We start from the raw sequence: 19,051 nt of genomic DNA, 5'->3' as shown, positions 1-19,051 counted from the left end.
ATACCTGCTGCTCAGGACAAGAAGAAATGTACCATAAGTACGCGCACAAAGAATCGAGACTGTGTTGCCCGCCGTGCGAGTCACGTGCCAACGCGTCATCGTAAGAATGCGCTAGGGTTGTAGGTACCTCCCTGTGATGATTATTGTAATAAAACGAATGTCGCGAATCAACCATATTTTTTATTAGTCAATCAAATATGTTTTAGTTTTATATAATGATTTATAATTTTTTCCCTTCTCGGAATTCTCTGTTATTAAATTTTACAGTTGAAAATATCCTAAATCGCGTAAATAATTTTAATAAATACTCAGGAGCAAAGCAACGGAAAATCAACGGTTTTTAAAAGTTGTAATACGGTGCTACCAGGCCGATTAATTATTACGTCGTCAAAATTATTTAAAAATACTTTTTCTAACCCTTCAATATAATTATTAAACGTTTCAGGTGGGACCTTTAGCCCGCCATAAAAAGATGAATTTTTATTATAGGCTTTTTTCCTTTGTTTTTTGACTTTTACACCCATTTACTGCACAATAATTACGTGGTTTCGGCATTTCGAAGCGTAAGCGCGGGAAACGTGCGGTGCGAGCGCTCAGGCGGGCGATCGGCGGCCCTCTGTCGGTTGTATCGTCGACGATACGCCGAGCGGTAGGCATATAGCGCGTGGCCTTGAGCGTGTGAAGGAGGCCTGCCAAAGAGGTGTCACATGAGCGTTGGCGGTCTTTTAGAAACCTGTACACTTAGTTTTGAAGAGCCCCATGTTTCTGTCGAGGGAATCTAAGCAGAGAATTCATTCAACAGCCGGAGCGTTCGCGGAAGAAGTTTCATCTGAAACCGCGCGAGGTGGTCCAAGGTGCGAGTATGACCGCAGACGGCGAGCGGTGCGGTGGTAGAGTGCACATTTTTTCTGAGAATAACCTGAGCCTTCTGTAGCAGTCTCTCCTTAAAATTAATGGTTCAATGTCGCCTCAGAATCTGGTCGCATGAAATATTTTCACTGCTGCCACATTCACTGCAACTGACTTAGAAATAAATGCAAGGTACAAAATAATTAAATAAATAGAAAAAAGAAAAACCGTTTATGGCATATTTTTAATTCCATTAAATATTATTTATAGTCATTGGATCTATTATTACACCTGGAATGATTTGTTTTGTGGAATATTGTACAATTTTTTATTAATACTGTACTATAACTGGAAATTTAATAGGTATAAAAATGGTGTTCGTTTATCACATAACTTATACATATTAAAAAAGCTATAAAAGTTACAAAAAGGTAGAATAATATCAATGGCATTGTGCTGTTTGGAATCAAGCTTACGATAAATGAGTACAAATCAAGGGCACAAGCTTTTTAAGTATATAATTTAATGCGTGAATGTAGAGGTGTCCGTCCATTATGATGAAAGTAAAACAATATGCTCAGGTACTAATCACAAAAATCAACTCTTACTAACAACTGTAAAAGTTATGACACCAAATAATTATGTACTTAATACTCTTAAATAATATTTTAATAACAAATTCAACATAACAACATGAAACATAAATTATTAGAAAATATAATAATAGTCACCGCTAAATAGAGGTCGGCAGAGCAAACGAACCATGCTACATAGGGACTCGCAAATATCAATTTGTACGTAAGGTTACCTCGCGCAGAATGATGCATTTACTGTGCCACTCACATATACATTTAAGTGATATTAAATAACATCTCTACTCGAAAGCCACAATCAATTGGAACTATATAATACTGTTTGTTAAGATTGCTTTGCAGACGTAACTTCGAGTAGGATGTATTTGATCGAAGACACAAGGCAGTGTTAGGCGAATATTGTCCCTTCCACTCAGTCCCTCCTCATGTCCCCTCGTGTCACCAACACTATGCAAACTATCTTAACACTCAAGACACTAAGTATCTCCGACACTCCAAGTACGTTTAATCTTAAGTAAATAATCAGATATATCATAAATTACATTGTCGTCATATACAATCTATGTTTGTACATGCAGTATACCTACACCGGTATACAGATCTCGTAATCGTAACTCTTATTTTATGAACACACTACTTTATGGAGATTACGAACGAACATAACTCACCACGTTACTCGTAATATATTCTACCGCGTCATTTTTCAAAAGTAAAATAATCATAATAATATACATTTATCACAGATACCTAGCGAAGATAATTCTCTATTAAATCTTCCATCTTTGAGGTATTACAAATTGTAGACAATTTAATTTGTATAAAATATGACAAAATAAAATAAAAAAAGCACAATCTCAAACTCCTAATCGTTCGGTGTTATGAAAATTTCATATTAAAATCTCGCACGACGGGCAGCCGTCTAGGTGGAGGCCACAGGCGGCGCCACCTCCGTCGTTGGTTGCTTGTTTAGACTTGAAAGTAATCGCTGACGTGGTCGGCGCCGTGGCCGGCGGGCTGCTGCTGGTGGTGCTGCTGCTGCTGCTGCTGGTGGTGGTGGTGCTGCTGCTGCTGGTGGTGCTGCTGCTGCTGTTGCTGGTGGTGCTGGTCGCGCGGCGCGATGCGCTCGTAGCCGGCGCCCGAGTCAGAGCGCTCCACGTGAGCGCCCCCCGCCGAGTTATTTACCTCCTCGTACGGCGGTTCCTTTTTAGACAACTCGAAATACTTAACGCTTTCGTAGTTCGGATCCTTCTTGGACCTCATCGAATCGCTTTTGGAGGCTTTCGACCGCACGGATTCATATTTCGGGTCTTTGAGTCTCAGCGATTCGTAGTCGGGGTCCCTCGTCCGCACGTCGTCGTAGTTGGGGTCCTTCGGGCGGACGGACTCGTAGTTGGGGTCGGACTCGCTGCCGCTGCCCTTGTAGAGCGGGTCGTGCGGCATGGACTCGTAGGTGGACTCGACGAGGTCGCCGTTGTTGTTGGGCCAGTCGGCGTATTTGCCCGGCCGCTTGTTGACGGTGGAGTAGGTGGGCGCGATGGTGGCATAGGGCGGCGTCGGCGGCTGGTTGCGGAGCACCTCGTAGTTGGGCTCGGAGTCCGAGGCGCCGTTGTCCATCTTGGAGATATGCTCGTACCCGGCGTCGCTGCCGATCAGGCTGTCGGGACCGCCGTCGGAGACGTGGTTCAACTTGCCGAGCATGTTGTTATTGGCGAAGTTGGAATTCGGCGCGGATTTGTTAACGTCTTTTACCGTCTCGTAACCCGGGTCCTGGTTCTGGGACACCTTGCGCTCCTTGTGCGCGATGGTCTCGTAGCCGTGGTTGGCCTTGCTCCTGTCGATGGTCTCGTAGCCGGGGTCGTCGGCGCGGTAGTGCGGTGCGCGCGGCTCGGCGTGGTCGTGGTCGTGGCGGGGCTCGTCGTGGAGCTTCCCCTTGGCCTTCTTCACGACCTTGGCGTACATGTCGTCGAGGTTGCGCGCGGGGCTGCCGCGGGGGTCGGGCGGGTCGGGCCGGTCGATGTCGATTTCCTTGGCGACCAGCGGCCGGATGAGGTCGCCGGAGCTGAAGCGGTGCTTGTCGACGGGGTAGTTGCAGCCGTAGAAGTCGGACGAGCTGACGCAGCTGTTGTTTCGCTGGTGCTTCTCGTTGAGGCTCCGGCGGAGTTTGTCGTTGTTGAAGAGATCACCTGGAGAGAGAGAGAGAAAATTACTATGAAGCCGTAATAAACATTCTTTGCTTCGACGACGCAAAATAACTTCGGTACTTCAGGTTCGATCTGTGAAATCCGTTTTTGGTCAGGTAAAATAGGGTTTTATAAGTTATCGATCGGAATAATTTCGTATAAATTGACTGACCGGTGCTAGAGATGCGCTGGTGCTTGGCTTGGGGATGGGCGGTGGCGGAGGCGGAGGCGGTGGCGGAGGCGCTGGCGGAGGCGGGCGGCGGAGGCGGCAGCGGGGAGTTGGCCTGGCGCTTCTCCGGCTTGGGCGAGCCCAGCGCGCCCGTCGAGTTCGAGCACGACGACGATGAAGCTGAAAAAGTATTACACTTTGAGTATTCTATTTATTACTTTTGTAAATCACAATTTTGAAAGATGAATCTATCCAACAAATGATACACATACTTGGTTAATTAAAAGCCACGAGCATACCTTGTCTCGAATGAGTCCCGTTAGACGAGGATGCGCCTATCTCAGGCGGCGCACTTCTTCTAAACAAAAACGTAAGGTAAATATAAATAAAAATGATGAAAAATTATTTTATCTACATATATGTAGATAAAATAAATTTTAATGTCAAGTGTTTGAAAATATAATAAATGAAATACCGAATTAAATTTTAATATTTCAATACTATTCTTGATGATGAATGTATTATATTATATGTACATAATTGCATAGCTCTTATACTTTAGATTTTATCGATATAAAAAAAACCCTGATTTCGTCACTGACTCACTCACTGATGATCATCAAAATTCTTACGGTACTTCCTGAAGTTCTAGAAAACTAAAATTTCGTATCTAAGCACTTTTACTAATTAGTATACACAAACAAAAAAAAATCTAAAACTTTTACCCCCCATCCCCTTAAACTAGGCGATGAGACTTCCGCAAATTTTGATGATAGAGGTCTGAAAATTGACATAGGGTCTCCTTGTTATAAATATGTAATAAAATACATTTCTAGATTTTAAATAAATCGCTCCCCACCCTTAAAATTAGGGAATGTAACTACGCATAAGTAATAGGCAACTGACAAAAAAAGTGAAATCCCACCAAAAACATTTTCATGTAAAATGTTGCCAAGACAGGACCATATATGGCTCGCACTGTTAAAAAATTTATCAGATCTAATGTAGAGCCAAAGAGAATTAGAGGAATATTGTCAAAGTAAATTATGTAGTAAGTACATATTTACTGCCATCTTTCGACACAAATGATTAAAATTTTTAGAACGCCATTTGACTTTGATCCTTATTTTTTTACTGGTGTGTTAAATTTGTTAAATATCAAAAAGTATCGCCATCTACTCGAGAGTAGGCCAAAGGTATGGCACCATCGCTCAAAAAGATGGCACCACACCTTTGGTCTATCCTCGAGTGGTCTAAATTCTCTTTGGGAGAGCCAAGCTTCTAACTCTACACGCCCTAAGGTCACAAACTCTACACATTAATCAAAATATCTGTCTTGGCCGTTTCGTTACTACAAGAACTATTTTATAACAGAAAAGTAATGAACAGTTAATACATCTTTTACCTTCCGCCCATACGAAACGGCCAAGCCACATACTTTGCTCTCACAGTGCCGACTTTATATTGAAGTTACTTTTTCGAGGGTGTAATTTCCTATGATTGTTGTAAGCAGTTTGATGTGAATAGAAAATGAGTGAGCGTAGTAGGCGTAGACTAGGCATCCTCTAGACGGAGTTTAGAGCAATTATTTCATGAAACCAATGCTGCCAAAAATACTGGGGTGCGGGGGACGAGGTGAGCGAGGTCCCGTGCCGTGATTGGTCCGTTCAAAGACACGGACGTCACACAAAGACACTTTCGACTCGAAAATGGAGTAAAACTACCGTATATTGTGGCAGAGGGGGTAGAGCTACTATGCTCAGTCTGGAGGATGTCTTGTCTGTGGTAGTAGGTGAGTACCTGGCGTGGTGGTCGTCGGGCAGGCCGCGGGCGGAGCGGCGGCGCGGCTCGGGGATCTGCGCGTACGTGTCCGAGCCCGACCCCGCCGCCGCCTCCTCGATGGCCGCGTACATCTCGTCTGCACACAAACCACACTCTGACACCGTATTCAGATTAGTGCCACTTGTGGTGCTTGAGATGGTGCTCACTAGCCCTGGGTTAACCGGTTAAACCGTTAACCCAGTATCAAATTATACTGATAACCATCGTAACTCCAGATTTAACCGGTTAACCCCGGGTTAGTGATATGGTGCAAGTGGGCCTTAGAGGTAGGTCGGATGAAACTTGTTACGCGTGCGGTACGTTAAAAATTCAGTTGAAATAAAAACTCACGCAAAACCAAACCTACGACCCACTTGGCCATTTAGTTTTTTTTAGTTAAATTAAATTTTCTTTTGCACAAATCTAGATTACTCATTTCTCTCTTCTAGAAAGAAGTATAGATCCTAATTGTGACAGCATTGCGATTGGAGATTAATAGAAACTCTACTGTTGTCCACGTTTACTTTCAACTGTTCACATAACATGGGATTATTTTTAACGATTAAAAGAATCGACTTTACAAAATAGTTAAATATGCCAAATTGCCAACGTTTGCGCCAGTTGCACCAATCACTAACCCGGCGTTAAACGGTTAAACCGTTAACCCAGTGTCAAAGTTGTACCGGTAACCATGGTAACTCCAGGTTTAACCGGTTAACCCCGGGTTAATGGGATGGTCCAAGTAGGCCTTAATAAAATAGCAGTTGTTTACCCGAGTCGTCGGACACGGTGGCGTAGTGCGGCGCGGCGGCGGCGTGCTGCGCGCGGATGTTGCTGAGCGGCTCGCGCACCGAGATGCTCGTGTAGCCCTCTGCGGAGGACAAATATATTAGGCGGCAACCTTACCGAACCGAACCGAACTCAAAACAGAGAAATGCTTGTATTATGGGTACTAGGCGAAGATGCGTATAAAAAACACAATATTAACATATGCAGCGTCTTCGAACACTATACTGCATAGCAAATTAAATACTGCGCATACTATGTATTTGTTTTCGTTGTGTCGATGTTCCCCGCAAGAATTAGCCACTAATTGTGGCATAATACAATACAGCGACAAAGACAGACTTCCCCCGTCTTTACATAACCCTTACTCGCATGAGTGCTGATTGCCACGGGCGCCGATATGACTACTAACGTACGCCGGCGTACAGCACGAGTGCTACGACAACTCACTGGCCGAGTCGGTGGAGTCGCCGCTGAAGTGCTGGGTGTGGCGCGGCGACGGCGGCGTGATGTACGGCAGCTCGTGGCTGGACGGCAGCGCGCCGCTGATCGCCACGCGCGCCGATATCACTACCGAATCTGCAAACGTAAATTAATGCAAGTTTTACTATACCATCATCAGTGATCGGGAGTAGTTATTTCTTATTTCTGCAAGAGAGCATGGATGTTTTTTCCTGTCACTGCTAAATTTGAGTTCCGAACAAGCGAAAGTGTTTACAATAAATCCTAAACAAAATAAAACTTAACAAAGTATGTTTGTTCGAGCTGCTGAGCTAAAAAGGAAAAATTAGGACTTTAATTGTAAGAAAGGGTTAAAACTGCATAAACATCTGAACTTATTAAATATATTTCTTTGTTTTAAATATAACTGATGTGCAAGTAACACCAACATTTTCGTCGAAAAATCGCATGCAATAATAACTCCTTATCTCACCTATACTATAGTTCGTTTTTTTAGCATTAGAAAGAACTTGAAAGAAGGTAAGCGATCTTGACAAATCTTTTAATTGAAAAACGCTTTTTAAAAATCAGTAACTATTACTTATGAAAGCAGAAGAATATAAATGATCGTATTAGATTCATAATTGTTACATATTTGCCGTAACTTATTTTTAAAATGTGTGTTTTCAATTAAAAGACACATCAAGATTGTTTACCTTATTTCTAATGCTATAAAACGAACTATAGGGATCAGCTCAGACCGCCTAGCATGAATTGCGTTCTCGAGCGAGTCCATACTTAATGAAGTCGCGTGCGAGACGCAACTCATGCTAGCAGCTCGTCAGGTATATATAGGTATGTTTATATGATTGCCCAGACTATTAGTAAGTGTAGACATGGTTAAACGACATCCTATCCATGTTTATATTGTTGATTGTAATTGGAATACCGAACGCATTTACAGCATTCCATACATGCTAGAATGAGTAATAAAATACAATTAGATATACATAATTCAAACCGGTACCTGGTCCAGACTGGTTCGCATCTCTCTCGTCTATTGCTAGCTCATCCTCCCGGTTGTCAGGTGTTATTTCCACAGTACTGCAATGTCAACAAAAACAATTAGGCAAGTAATTAATTTACACTTTTATTTCACGTATTAATTACTTCTATAAATACCCCCGACTTCGCCAACAGAAAAATAATTTATAAAAATTTTGAGATCTCATGTCAGGATAAAAGACAAAAATGCTCCCGTCAAAAACCTACGGCAAACTAGAACAGCGAAAGTTTAAAAATAAATAACAACACATATTTGACGTGCAAGCTGATGCGATACCATTCAGCGAGTGACTGAATGAATGAAAGCATGTGCTTCGTTACCTAATCAAGCAAGCGCATAGATATCACTCACATATTATGATTGTCATTCTGTAGCTTAGCGTATGCATGCTCGTACGGATGTTCTCTGCTTGTTGACGGTTCTGCGGCGGCCTTGTTTCCTGGAAGTAAATAATCGACACATTATCTCTTTATCGAAACAATTAAGCAGATTAGCCTGGGATAATAGTTGTCTACAACATACATAGCTATCAGCTGTGGAACTAATCGATAATATGGTGGCGGCGCTTTAATGTGCGTCAAATTAATAACAACTAAGCGCTATATATAGGTAACACGGAATTATGTTAGGATGGGCCACTTAGAGATCATTTAAGTTTAACAAAGAGCCATACAAATTATGAAAATAATAACTCTTAATCATTTTATTTGTATTTCAGGATTTCTGGCAATTTGAAAGTTGTTTGTCGTGACTTGAGTTATTCAGAATTTTTCACGAGAAATGTTTCGTGTCATAATTTTATGCGATTTTCATTGTGGGCTCAGAAAACAAACTTCTTCTTCCTCGCGCTATCCCGGCGTTTTGCCACGGCTCATGGGGGCCTGGGGTCCGCTTGACAACTAATCCCATGAATTGACGTAGGCACTAGTTTTTACGAAAGCGACTGCCATCTGACCTTCCAACCCAAAGGGGAAACTAGGCCTAATTGGGATTAGTTCGGTTTCCTCACGATATTGTCTTCACCGAAAAGCGACTGGTAAATATCAAATGATATCAAACCAGCAGCAAGCAGCTCAGAAAACAAAGAAGTTACAAAAGCCTTCGGTGATATTTTTATAATGAAGCCTGGATCTCGTACTACCAGTTGCAATTAGTTTTAAGTTTAACGGTGTACCGTGTACCCATAATTTACCGCCAATTTTTTTTGCAGAATTTTGTTATACAGAAAATTATTCATAGAATAATCGAATCGCACATTTTTGTTACAACTAATTCTGTTTCTTCGATTATTCATTTCAAAGAAACATATTTTGTAACTTGATTAAAATTCAGAATATTTATTCAAAGATTTGTAAATAAAATAAAAGACTGACTGTAGAATTATTATTCATTGAATATTATTTGTGCGACACTACAGTTCACACAATATTAATTTCAACAATTATTATTTTACTAAATTACCTTTCACATACTCGTAGTATTCATTGAAATTGCTAAAAAAGGAGTTTAGGTTACTTTAGAGCTGTAACCCCTAAGAAAACGAACCGTTGCTGGAAAAGTGGGTTAGGTTAGGTTAGAACTGCGACCCCCAAGAAAACGAACTGTTGCCAAAAAAGTGGGTTAGGTTAGGTTAGAACTGTGACCCCCAAGAAAACGAACTGTTGCCAGAAAAGTGGGTTAGGTTAGGTTAAAACTGCGACCCCCAAGAAAACGAACTGTTGCCAGAAAAGTGGGTTAGGTTAGGTTAGAACTGCGACCCCCAAGAAAACGAACTGTTGCTAGACAAATGGGTTAGGTTAGAACGGCAACCCCTAAAAACGAATTCCTTCCAGAGAAGCAGATTGCGCTAAATTAACGACTCAATAAATAAAATTCGACTAAATGACTATTCTGTATATTAATTTTTGGTGAACGGTATTTATAAGAGAAGTGACTTTTCTACAGATCGATGATTCTGTCAAATGAAATAACATGAACAAATTGTTCTTGAAACAAAACTAATGTTTTAAATTTTTGGTGAAACCTACCTAATCCGAATTAAAATTATTTGAAGTAAATATTCTATGTAAAGATTATTTTGCGATTTGAAATTACTTGAAAAATTTTCTGTGAGACGAAAATCTGCAGAAAAATTGCCGGCAAAATAAAGGTAAACCTTCTTTAACATTTGAATAAATGGCACATCATTAGATAAGTCCTTAATAACAAAGCAACTCTGAGGTTTCTATAACAGCGCCCACTAACTTTTCAACTGCGCGCGTACAAAAAATTTAACAAAATCAAGAAAATATGATTTAATAAATACTGTAAGCTTTTTTATATTGTACGTATGTACGTACGGAACCCTCCGTTATGCCTGACCCGACACGCATTAATCATAAAATATCAAGAAAATATTGTGAAGAAAAAGGCGGTAGTACCAGCATCCAAGTTGACGGTGGCGTATATCTCGGAGGCGGTGTCTCCACTGTCGTGGCGGCCGACGGGCTGCGGGATCTCGGGCAGGCTGCGCTGGCTGTTCTGCGTCGACGCCCTGCCCACACACAACACGTCAGCGTAAAGGAAAAACCATGGTATAATAATATACTCCGCCTGGTACTCCATTCCCGTCTTTTCTAGGTCACCTAACTGACACGCGCTTACGTCATCATGCGACAGCGCTATATGATAATATGCGATAGCGCTATATATAGCGGCCATGTTGTTGTGACGTAGCCCCGTGTCACTCTGGGAATGGAAGACCATGTTTTATTAGACTATGGGAAAAACAAAATTGTAGCTTGGCTAAACTTTATGTCACTAAAGGCGGCCAATTGAAAAAAAAAAGTGAAAGTCCAACATACAGCGCCTACAATTTTTTTAGTGAAAGCAATGATTAGTAAAGTTAAAACTTTTAAAGAGAAGTGCTAGCCATAGAATAAATAAAAGCTTTACGTAGTTTGGTTACATACATGAGATTCAAAAGCATAAAATTCTTGGGTCTAACCAAATGTTACCAATTTTGGAGTATTGGAAGTAATGCCACCTTAAAAAAATGTGTTTGACGACCCCTGAACCCTGACCTAAAGTTAACTAAAGGAACTACAGGCTGTGCGATTGACAGACGGTTTTTCTCACATTTTATTTTCTACCATAACCCGTTTGGGTAACGAAATAAAATTTCGATAGTATCATGAATCTTTGTAATAGATGCTATGATAATTCTGATAAAGTAAAGAAATAAATGTATAAAAACTATCGTCAATCGCAAACTAAGACGTGAATCCAAGGTATACAGTCGCTATCGGAGCGGCCAAAGTGCTCAAAAATATCTGAGCACGCACTCTAACGCCTTGATAACAGAAGCGTGTTCCGATATAAGCACCTTGGCCGCTCCGACAATCAGATCTATCTGATGGCGACTTAAATAAACGTTAATTAAAAAAAAAAACAGAACTACATATTTAGATTTGCAACTAATCTAAAATATGATTAGATATACTAAAAAGTAGAAAAGTACAAAAAATACAAATTCTCAAAGCCAACATCGGGTGAGTTCCGTAATCGCTTGCTTTTACACAATAAGTAATATCAAATGCACAACCATCACTTAGGTATAGGTATTTATTATAATTATAAAAAATGTCAATGCTCCCAATTACTAGACTAGAGGTGCCTATCGTCAAATGGGGTAGGTAATTTTAAGTCGAATTCTACTACAAGCGGTCACAATACGTTAATTAGGTATTAAAAATTTACAACTTTTTTGTTAAAACGTTACTTGCGGAAAGTGTTATCCCTGAGAACGAATTTAAAAACTTAAAAAATGTTAAATTGCGCTAACATTTCCTGCTACGTTTTCCCTATGGCACTTTATTTGCCTCATTTAACGGTAGGTACATTATTTCACTTCTGTTTCGTTTGTACGGTCGGTTAGGTTGCAGAAACACGGAAAGAGAAGCGCCCATTTGGGTCATTCAGTACAGTCAGCTATAGTTAGAATTTATAATGGTGACGTTGCAGCTGACTGTACTAGACGTGCGCGCCGGTAGAAAAAAATCGGGCGGCGGCGCGCCACAAAAAAATCCACGGCGGCGGCGTAACGCCGGCGGCGTGGGATTTTTAACTTTTCAATATACGTATGATGAAAAACCAAGATTAACTCTAAATCAACAAGGGAAAAGACGATCTAAAAAAAACTGTGTTATGTACATCGTTTTTTTGGTTTATTGTAGAAAAATCATGAAAAAAAATCTAATTATAATGTTGAAAAAAAAACATATGTCAAGTATGTTGGACGTTGCTATGATCGGTGTAAATAAAAAGATACGCCGCGTAATGAAAAGACGTCCAGTATTTTGGACACGCCGAGTATAATAGAGTACCTACTGTACCTATGTGCATAAGGGTATTTTAGTCCAATTCATGTTTTTTTTAATAAATATAGAATAATTGCATTTTTTAATTAGAAATACACTTACTGATAATGTCAACTTATGTAATGAATTTCAGTAAGTATAACCTATTATTGTTATATTTTTGCAATAACTTTATAGCTCGTAGGTGGTAAAATTTTACCAGTCATTAACGTCATTTATTTCACAATAAATCTAACTTAGCGGGGTATCCTAGGAAGCAGTAACATATGAGCAATGGTTTTTACAATAATGCATGCACTTTTATCAATTTTTTCGTAATAAATTTCTCAAATGAAATCGGGTCTGTCTCTTGATGAAAACAAATCCACACACACACCACATCCACAGGAAAAAAAATCCATAAAAATATTTTTTTTTAATCTATTTGGTTCATTACGTTGTATTACCGCATGTAATGACTTTTTAGAGCGTTTTGAAACACCTAACATCCCTCTATTTAATTTATTTACCACAAAAACTACCAGAAAATTTAATAATTTTACTCTTCGCATACTTGGCAACGTCCAACATATTGGACTTAGCAAAAGTGCCGTGTATTCGACAACGGGAAAAATACTGGACATTACACTTTTTACACTTGGGTCATTCCACCGTTTCGGGTGTTACACTTGAACTCTTAAAATAAGGTTTTATTCGATATTGTAACAGGAACTAGGAGGTTATAACTATTGATTCATCTACTACTTTGTTAATATTTTCTTTTCCTGTACACACATAATTAAAGTATAAGAGCAATAACGAGAGAATCACTAAAAAGTAGCTGTTTCGGGCGTTACGGGAATTGGCCTATACCTTCTGACCATCAGTACCAAAATGCATAATTTAGCGAATTTTGTCAAGTAACCTCCAGTTTTATTTATGTCAAGTAATAATAGTTAGTATAGTCTACTGAAACACTGAAGTAACACTTAGTATCACTTTTCAATTAATTTTAATAAAATAAATTACCTGTTTCGGGTGTTACTCATGGTTCGTTTCGGGTGTTACGAGTACGAAATTAAGACAGATTTATACGAAATTATGGCTCATTTTATTGAAATAATTGTCTTTTTAATAAATTCGATTAAAAACATAAGTAATAAATGCTGAATTATTATAAAATACATTAATCTTAACAATAAAAACTGTTTCTCGAAGATATCATAATTATTTTTCTTTCGATGCGAATATTACCGAAAATATTCACTTAATCAAAAAATGGTTGATGGTGACACCTATTCATTTTGAAAGATCTATCCAACGACACCCCACATCACAGGATTAAAGTCGCAAAAAAATTAAAAATATTTTGTACAGGAGCAAACCTAAAAAAAATTGTTTTTGTAGTTTTTGTGTTACTACTTTGTCGCCATGATTGATTTATGTATCCATGCCAAATTGCAGCTTTCTAGCACTAACCATCACGGAGAAAAGCCGGGGACTGACAGGCGGACGTACAACACGTTTCGGGTGTTACACAACTTCAAACTTTAAAACATACGACTAAAGCAGACGCTAAAACAACAACTATTACACATTTGCATAGGTTCACATCATAGCCTTTCTTTGGCAAAACATGTTTGGCTTATAGTTAATTACGGGAAAAGTTACACATACTTTTATCTCTTTTTCGTTTCGGGTGTTACTTTGAGACCACAGTCTAGAATACTCTTCTAAAAACCGATTAATCCATGCTTTTTAATATTTTTAAAGACAAATTATAAAATTACGATATTTTACCTGAAATAACTGCGGGAAATTTGTAACAGTTTACAGTTACTTTCTTTTTAATTAGTCTTGCCAATATCGCTGTATAAAATTAGTTTTACGCCTATCATTTAAACGTTGCGATCAAGTACATGAAAAACATGTAAAAATTGTTTTTTTCTCGGTTTTTTTTTCTGACATGATGGTTTGGTATGTTTTCTATGGAAATAGGTTAGTGTTGACTTCTTAAACTAATTTTCATTTTTGAACCCTTGGTAGCGTTTATTATGGAATGACCCACTTGTTTTTACCCATAAACACAAAACATTTTTATGTAAATCATATTGCCACGTAAAAAACAGACCAGTTAGTAACCTATTACACGTTTTAACGCTGCTTAATACTGTCATATAAAAAAAAATAAGGGGAAAATATCAGTCTGTCGGATGCTTGCTTGCAAGTTCTGCGTAGGTAGTCTGCTGTAGGACTTTGACAAAAAGATTATGTTCACACTGCTTCCCAATATTTTCTTACTTACTTAAAAATAACATATCATTCAAGTAGTAGTAGTAGTCGTAGTTTCCTGGTAGTGTAAGTACGCTACCAGGGGAAAGTAACGCTATGCTTTAATATTTGGTGCAGAATTTTTTTCTTGGGATGTCCAGTATAGTGGACGTTATCGATTTAAGGGTTAAAATAAATCAAGCAATGAATTAAAAAAAACGGAATCCTCTTGCGGGTTTTGTCTCGGCGCGAATTTTAAACTACCGGCGGCGGCGGCGGCGCGCTGACTCCTTATGGCGGCGGCGCGCCGCGGCGGCGCGCACGTCTAGACTGTACACAGATCGGTTATTTAGATAATGTTATTTCTGCTCCCTTTCGAACCACGTTTGAGCACGGTAATTGTCCTGAAAATGTCCAACAGTTTTAAAACCTCGTACAGTCGTGCCTGCCTGCAACCTGCAATAATATGTTACTCTTCGAAGTTATTAGGCCGCAAAAATATAACTTAAAGCTCTACAAATAAAATCATGTCAGATATTTTTGCGGCCATCGTTGTGTAACATATTATTGCAGGTGACTGTATCTTATTCCTTACATTACATCATAAAGCACATAAAACTATTTTTTATTGACCAATATTCATGCACATTCAACTGTTATATTAATTATGTAAGTATGCGAGTTACATTGTTATCAGGCGTTATTGAATCATGCAAAAAATGTACTTAACAGGAAAGAGGTAAATCATACTTAAAAATGGTTACAATATTAGCTCGTGCAGCTCAAAGTACTAATGTATCTATAGATACTTAGTACCAACAACGAATGCACGTCCCACTTCTTGTCATTCTGTGTTAACAATATTTAGAATGGAAAGACACGTAGCAGAGAGGAGCGTCAGGGTATTTCTTCTTGTTTACCGAAAAAAACTACATAGATAGGTCATGGTAAATATTAATTAATATTGTAATCAAAGTTTAAGTAGTACATGAATTGCTTTTTTAACATTATAATACGGGCACTGTTAAGAAAAGACAACGTTTCAAATGAAGATTGACCCATTTACATTAAGAAAGATGTGTTCAAAACGAATTAAAATATAAGTAGTTTGTTATGAGGTAATTGGTCGTTCATTACTGGGAATGTGTATTTCCACATTTTCCATCGCGTTGTTGCCACTGGTAGCTGTTAACGTGTTGGTACTGTTGCTGGTGACTACTACGTATAGGACCACTTATCTACTAAGGCTGTTGGTAGAGAAGTTGCACAGTGATTTTCTATATAGTAGAATGTAGCTGATTTGTGTGACTAAAGCTAGTTTATCAATTAAGTACATTTTTTTTAATTAACATAATACAGATCAGCTTCCTGCAGCCAAGCCTTCAACCAGTTTGTAACTGACCGTCATAACTTCTTACCAGTCGCCTCAGTTAAACGGTAGACCTATGGAAGTAAGTACCTACCTACCTAATGTGTTTTTTCTATCAGTAACCAACGTGCTGACAACATTGCAACGAAAAAGCGCCAAGCGATTAAAGCTAGGACGTAATTCGATTCCAAATTAATGGGAAATCTATATCTATAATTGTAGGGTTTTTATCAGACAATCTAGGTCATACTTAATTTATCGCATTACATTCTGTGATTTGTTAGCATAGTTACAGGCCGATATCTTATTTGCTCGCAGGTATAGGTATTAAATAAACGTTAAATACTAGATACTAGGTTTTAGTATTATGTGTTATAAGCGTTTACTTAATTGTTACATTTTGACCATCATTTTATTCGACTGAACAATGTTCAACTGGATAGGTACATTAATTTCCCAAACTAAAAAAAAATGCATTTCCTCATTTTATCTAAGATATATTGATTAATAGTGATAAGTGGATATTTATATATGGATCATCGTAAGTAATCCATTATTATAGCATCACGTTTAGATAATTAATAATACCTATTGATATAAATATATGTACTATAATTATAGAGTTGGTATTTTAATAAGTACCTAACCTTGCGAATATGCTATAAACTATGGAAAGAAACTATGGAGTGTCATCAATTCAGTGGCGGATTTGCAGTCTTTGCCGCCCTAGGCCCCAGGCCCTGTAGCCGCCCCTTTCTCAGCACCCATCATATTGACTAGGTGCATTTTGAGAAGGTGGTTATCAGACAGGCGCCGTATCCAGAATCCGCATCAATGTGATGTGATTCATGTGATAAGTAACCGCCTAACTAGTTATAAATAGATAAGTAAATCAAAAATGTTACGCATTTCAAAAGACGAGTATGTATGAGAGAACATACTTAGAGTTTTGCTACAAAATATTCGAGTTTTCCGAAGATCAGTTTATTAGACCGACAGCGACTGGACCAGTATCACAGCAGATTCGCGAGTGACAAACTCCTTAAAGACGAGTTACAAACTTTACATTATTTTTTTCTTTTAATCTTAAAGTATAATATCATCAACAGATGGTTCTGAAAAAACAAAACTAATTGCTAAATTGCCTTGACTTCTCTATCCTTTCACTGTCACAACGAGAGCTATAAAAATGTAAGTATCACTATCAAAAATATGCTAACACCGAAATACGAGCATATCAACACTCCCTCAACAATATTTCAACATTTTAATTTCAATGACAAAAGAGCTCAAGTTAAAATTTATTTCAGAATTTTAAGTGAGAACATGTACCTATCCAGTCAAACATGTTACAGCAAAATGATGGAACCTATGGTTTTAGTAGATTAGTAGCCCTTTCTCTAGTTTCGAGGGCATGCTGGAAAAACACAAACAACTAAAAGACGTGCTAACGTGATAAGTAAGAAATAATCGTGCCTCGATAAAGTTTTACTTTATATTTACTCTAGGACAAAAGAAGGCTATGAGCCAATATGGTTTTCGCCCTGGGAAATCATAAATATGACAGTGCTATAGATGGAGTTGCTACACCGCCATATATTTTTCAGTACACTATGTGCTTGAAAATGTTGGGAGTTGGAATTCGAGATCCACAGCACCACAAAATGTATGGAGTCATTTTAGCTCCATCTACTAAACTGTTTTAGATACTAAACAATTATTTCTTTTATTTAGGCCGCTAGTGTAGTGACACTGCGAATTGCAAAATCACGCTGAAATTCAGTCAGCGGAGACCATTTCGCACAAGCTTTATCGGCTTGTTTTCGCAATTCGCAGCACCAGTGTACTGAAGGCATTAGCACGTCAATTAGTTCAGTTGTGTGTGTTGAAAAGGGACCAACCGCTTAATAGACGCGGGCGTCGTGGGTGCCGGCGAAGGGGCCTCCTCGTCAAAACGGATTTTGACTACACCGGCTGTACCAACCAACTCACTTCTGTTAAAAACAATATTTTGCTCATTTTTAAGGCAACTTCCTTTAGGAAGCTAACTTGACTGATCCATTAGAGAAAATATATCTTAAATTTACTTAATTACTAACACATAATTACAAAAACAAAAAATTTACTATTTTGCAAGTGTGGGAGAATATAGAAATAAATGCAGCTTCTACGATCTCACCATTGGCCAGGTGGAATATCACCCTTAGACACCAGGCCTTTAATTTTGGTCTTGAATTGAACTTGGTTTCTTCAGTTATATATCTCTTTACACACTATATTTGAAATTTTACTATGTGCCAAAATGTATATACATTCAAATGGATTTTGGGTGTATATGTTGAGGTTAAATATAGAACAATATTATAAAACTAATATGCTTATACATACATCTATAATATTTCCTGACACAAATCCTACAATATATTTGAACAACTCATTACAGAAACAAGAGTATTTACTCTTGTCCTGTCCTGTTGTGACATTGTGACTTGTTTCTGTCTGACATGTAAATTAAAATCAGCATGATAATAAAATGGTGAGTGCCATGAATGCTCCAATATCAGTCCAAGGTTGTTGTCACTACAAGAACATTAAAAGTGAAAGAATGTTTATTGTTTACCATAACATCATTGAACTTCTTATAAGAAATGTATGAAAGGTCTATCTTCAAAGGTCATCTTTCCTTGATGAATAGGATCAATGTATAACAGTGAACTTACTTCTGATTGGAATTCTTGCAGCCACAAACACATGCGGAGAGTGCAGTAACGAGACTGACGAGCACTCCCACACTAAGCGCTATCTCAATTAAAGTATACATAACCAGAGTTTCTCAATCTATCAAACACGACTACGAGACGAGATGCCATCCATTCCCGGCGTCTGTTAAGTCACTCCCTTAAAAAGACACACTCCGTATGCATAACTTTCTTCCATTTGCGTAAAATGCATAGGAATGTAGGACACTAGAGTTAGCGACCACATAAACTTTAACCAAGCGATGAGAAAACGTCACTGTTTATGAAATACCCTAGCCCATAACTCCCACCGCACAATATCAATGAAAAACATTTATAAAATGTTGCATTTAAAAGATCTTTGAAAACAAAAATTAATGCATAAACACGTCTTCACGGGTGTAAATGTAAAGTAAGTAAATGTCATATGT

The 19,051-nt window shown here is 38.6% G+C and overlaps 1 protein-coding gene across 2 annotated transcripts; it reads right to left on the bottom strand.

Moving 5' to 3' along the window:
• Window positions 1-1,074: 1,074 nt before the first annotated feature.
• LOC134805717 (SUN domain-containing protein 2) lies at window positions 1,075-19,043 on the bottom strand. Of its 2 annotated transcripts, XM_063778965.1 has the most exons (11): window positions 18,603-19,043; window positions 17,784-17,876; window positions 10,326-10,438; window positions 8,257-8,344; window positions 7,867-7,943; window positions 6,849-6,977; window positions 6,385-6,483; window positions 5,592-5,709; window positions 4,091-4,149; window positions 3,795-3,971; window positions 1,075-3,625 (listed from the first exon to the last, which is right to left on the bottom strand). In XM_063778965.1, the coding sequence occupies exons 1-11, from the start codon at window positions 18,701-18,703 to the stop codon at window positions 2,409-2,411; spliced, it is 2,271 nt and encodes a 756-aa protein (XP_063635035.1). In that variant the 5' UTR covers window positions 18,704-19,043; the 3' UTR covers window positions 1,075-2,408. The 2 variants fall into 2 exon arrangements, with proteins under 2 accessions (XP_063635035.1, XP_063635040.1); XM_063778970.1 differs by lacking the exon at window positions 17,784-17,876.
• Window positions 19,044-19,051: the final 8 nt, after the last annotated feature.

The sequence above is a fragment of the Cydia splendana genome, chromosome 2 (assembly GCF_910591565.1).
Source record: "Cydia splendana chromosome 2, ilCydSple1.2, whole genome shotgun sequence".
NCBI lineage: Eukaryota > Metazoa > Arthropoda > Insecta > Lepidoptera > Tortricidae > Cydia > Cydia splendana.
This window is presented reverse-complemented; position numbering and strand designations above follow the sequence as displayed.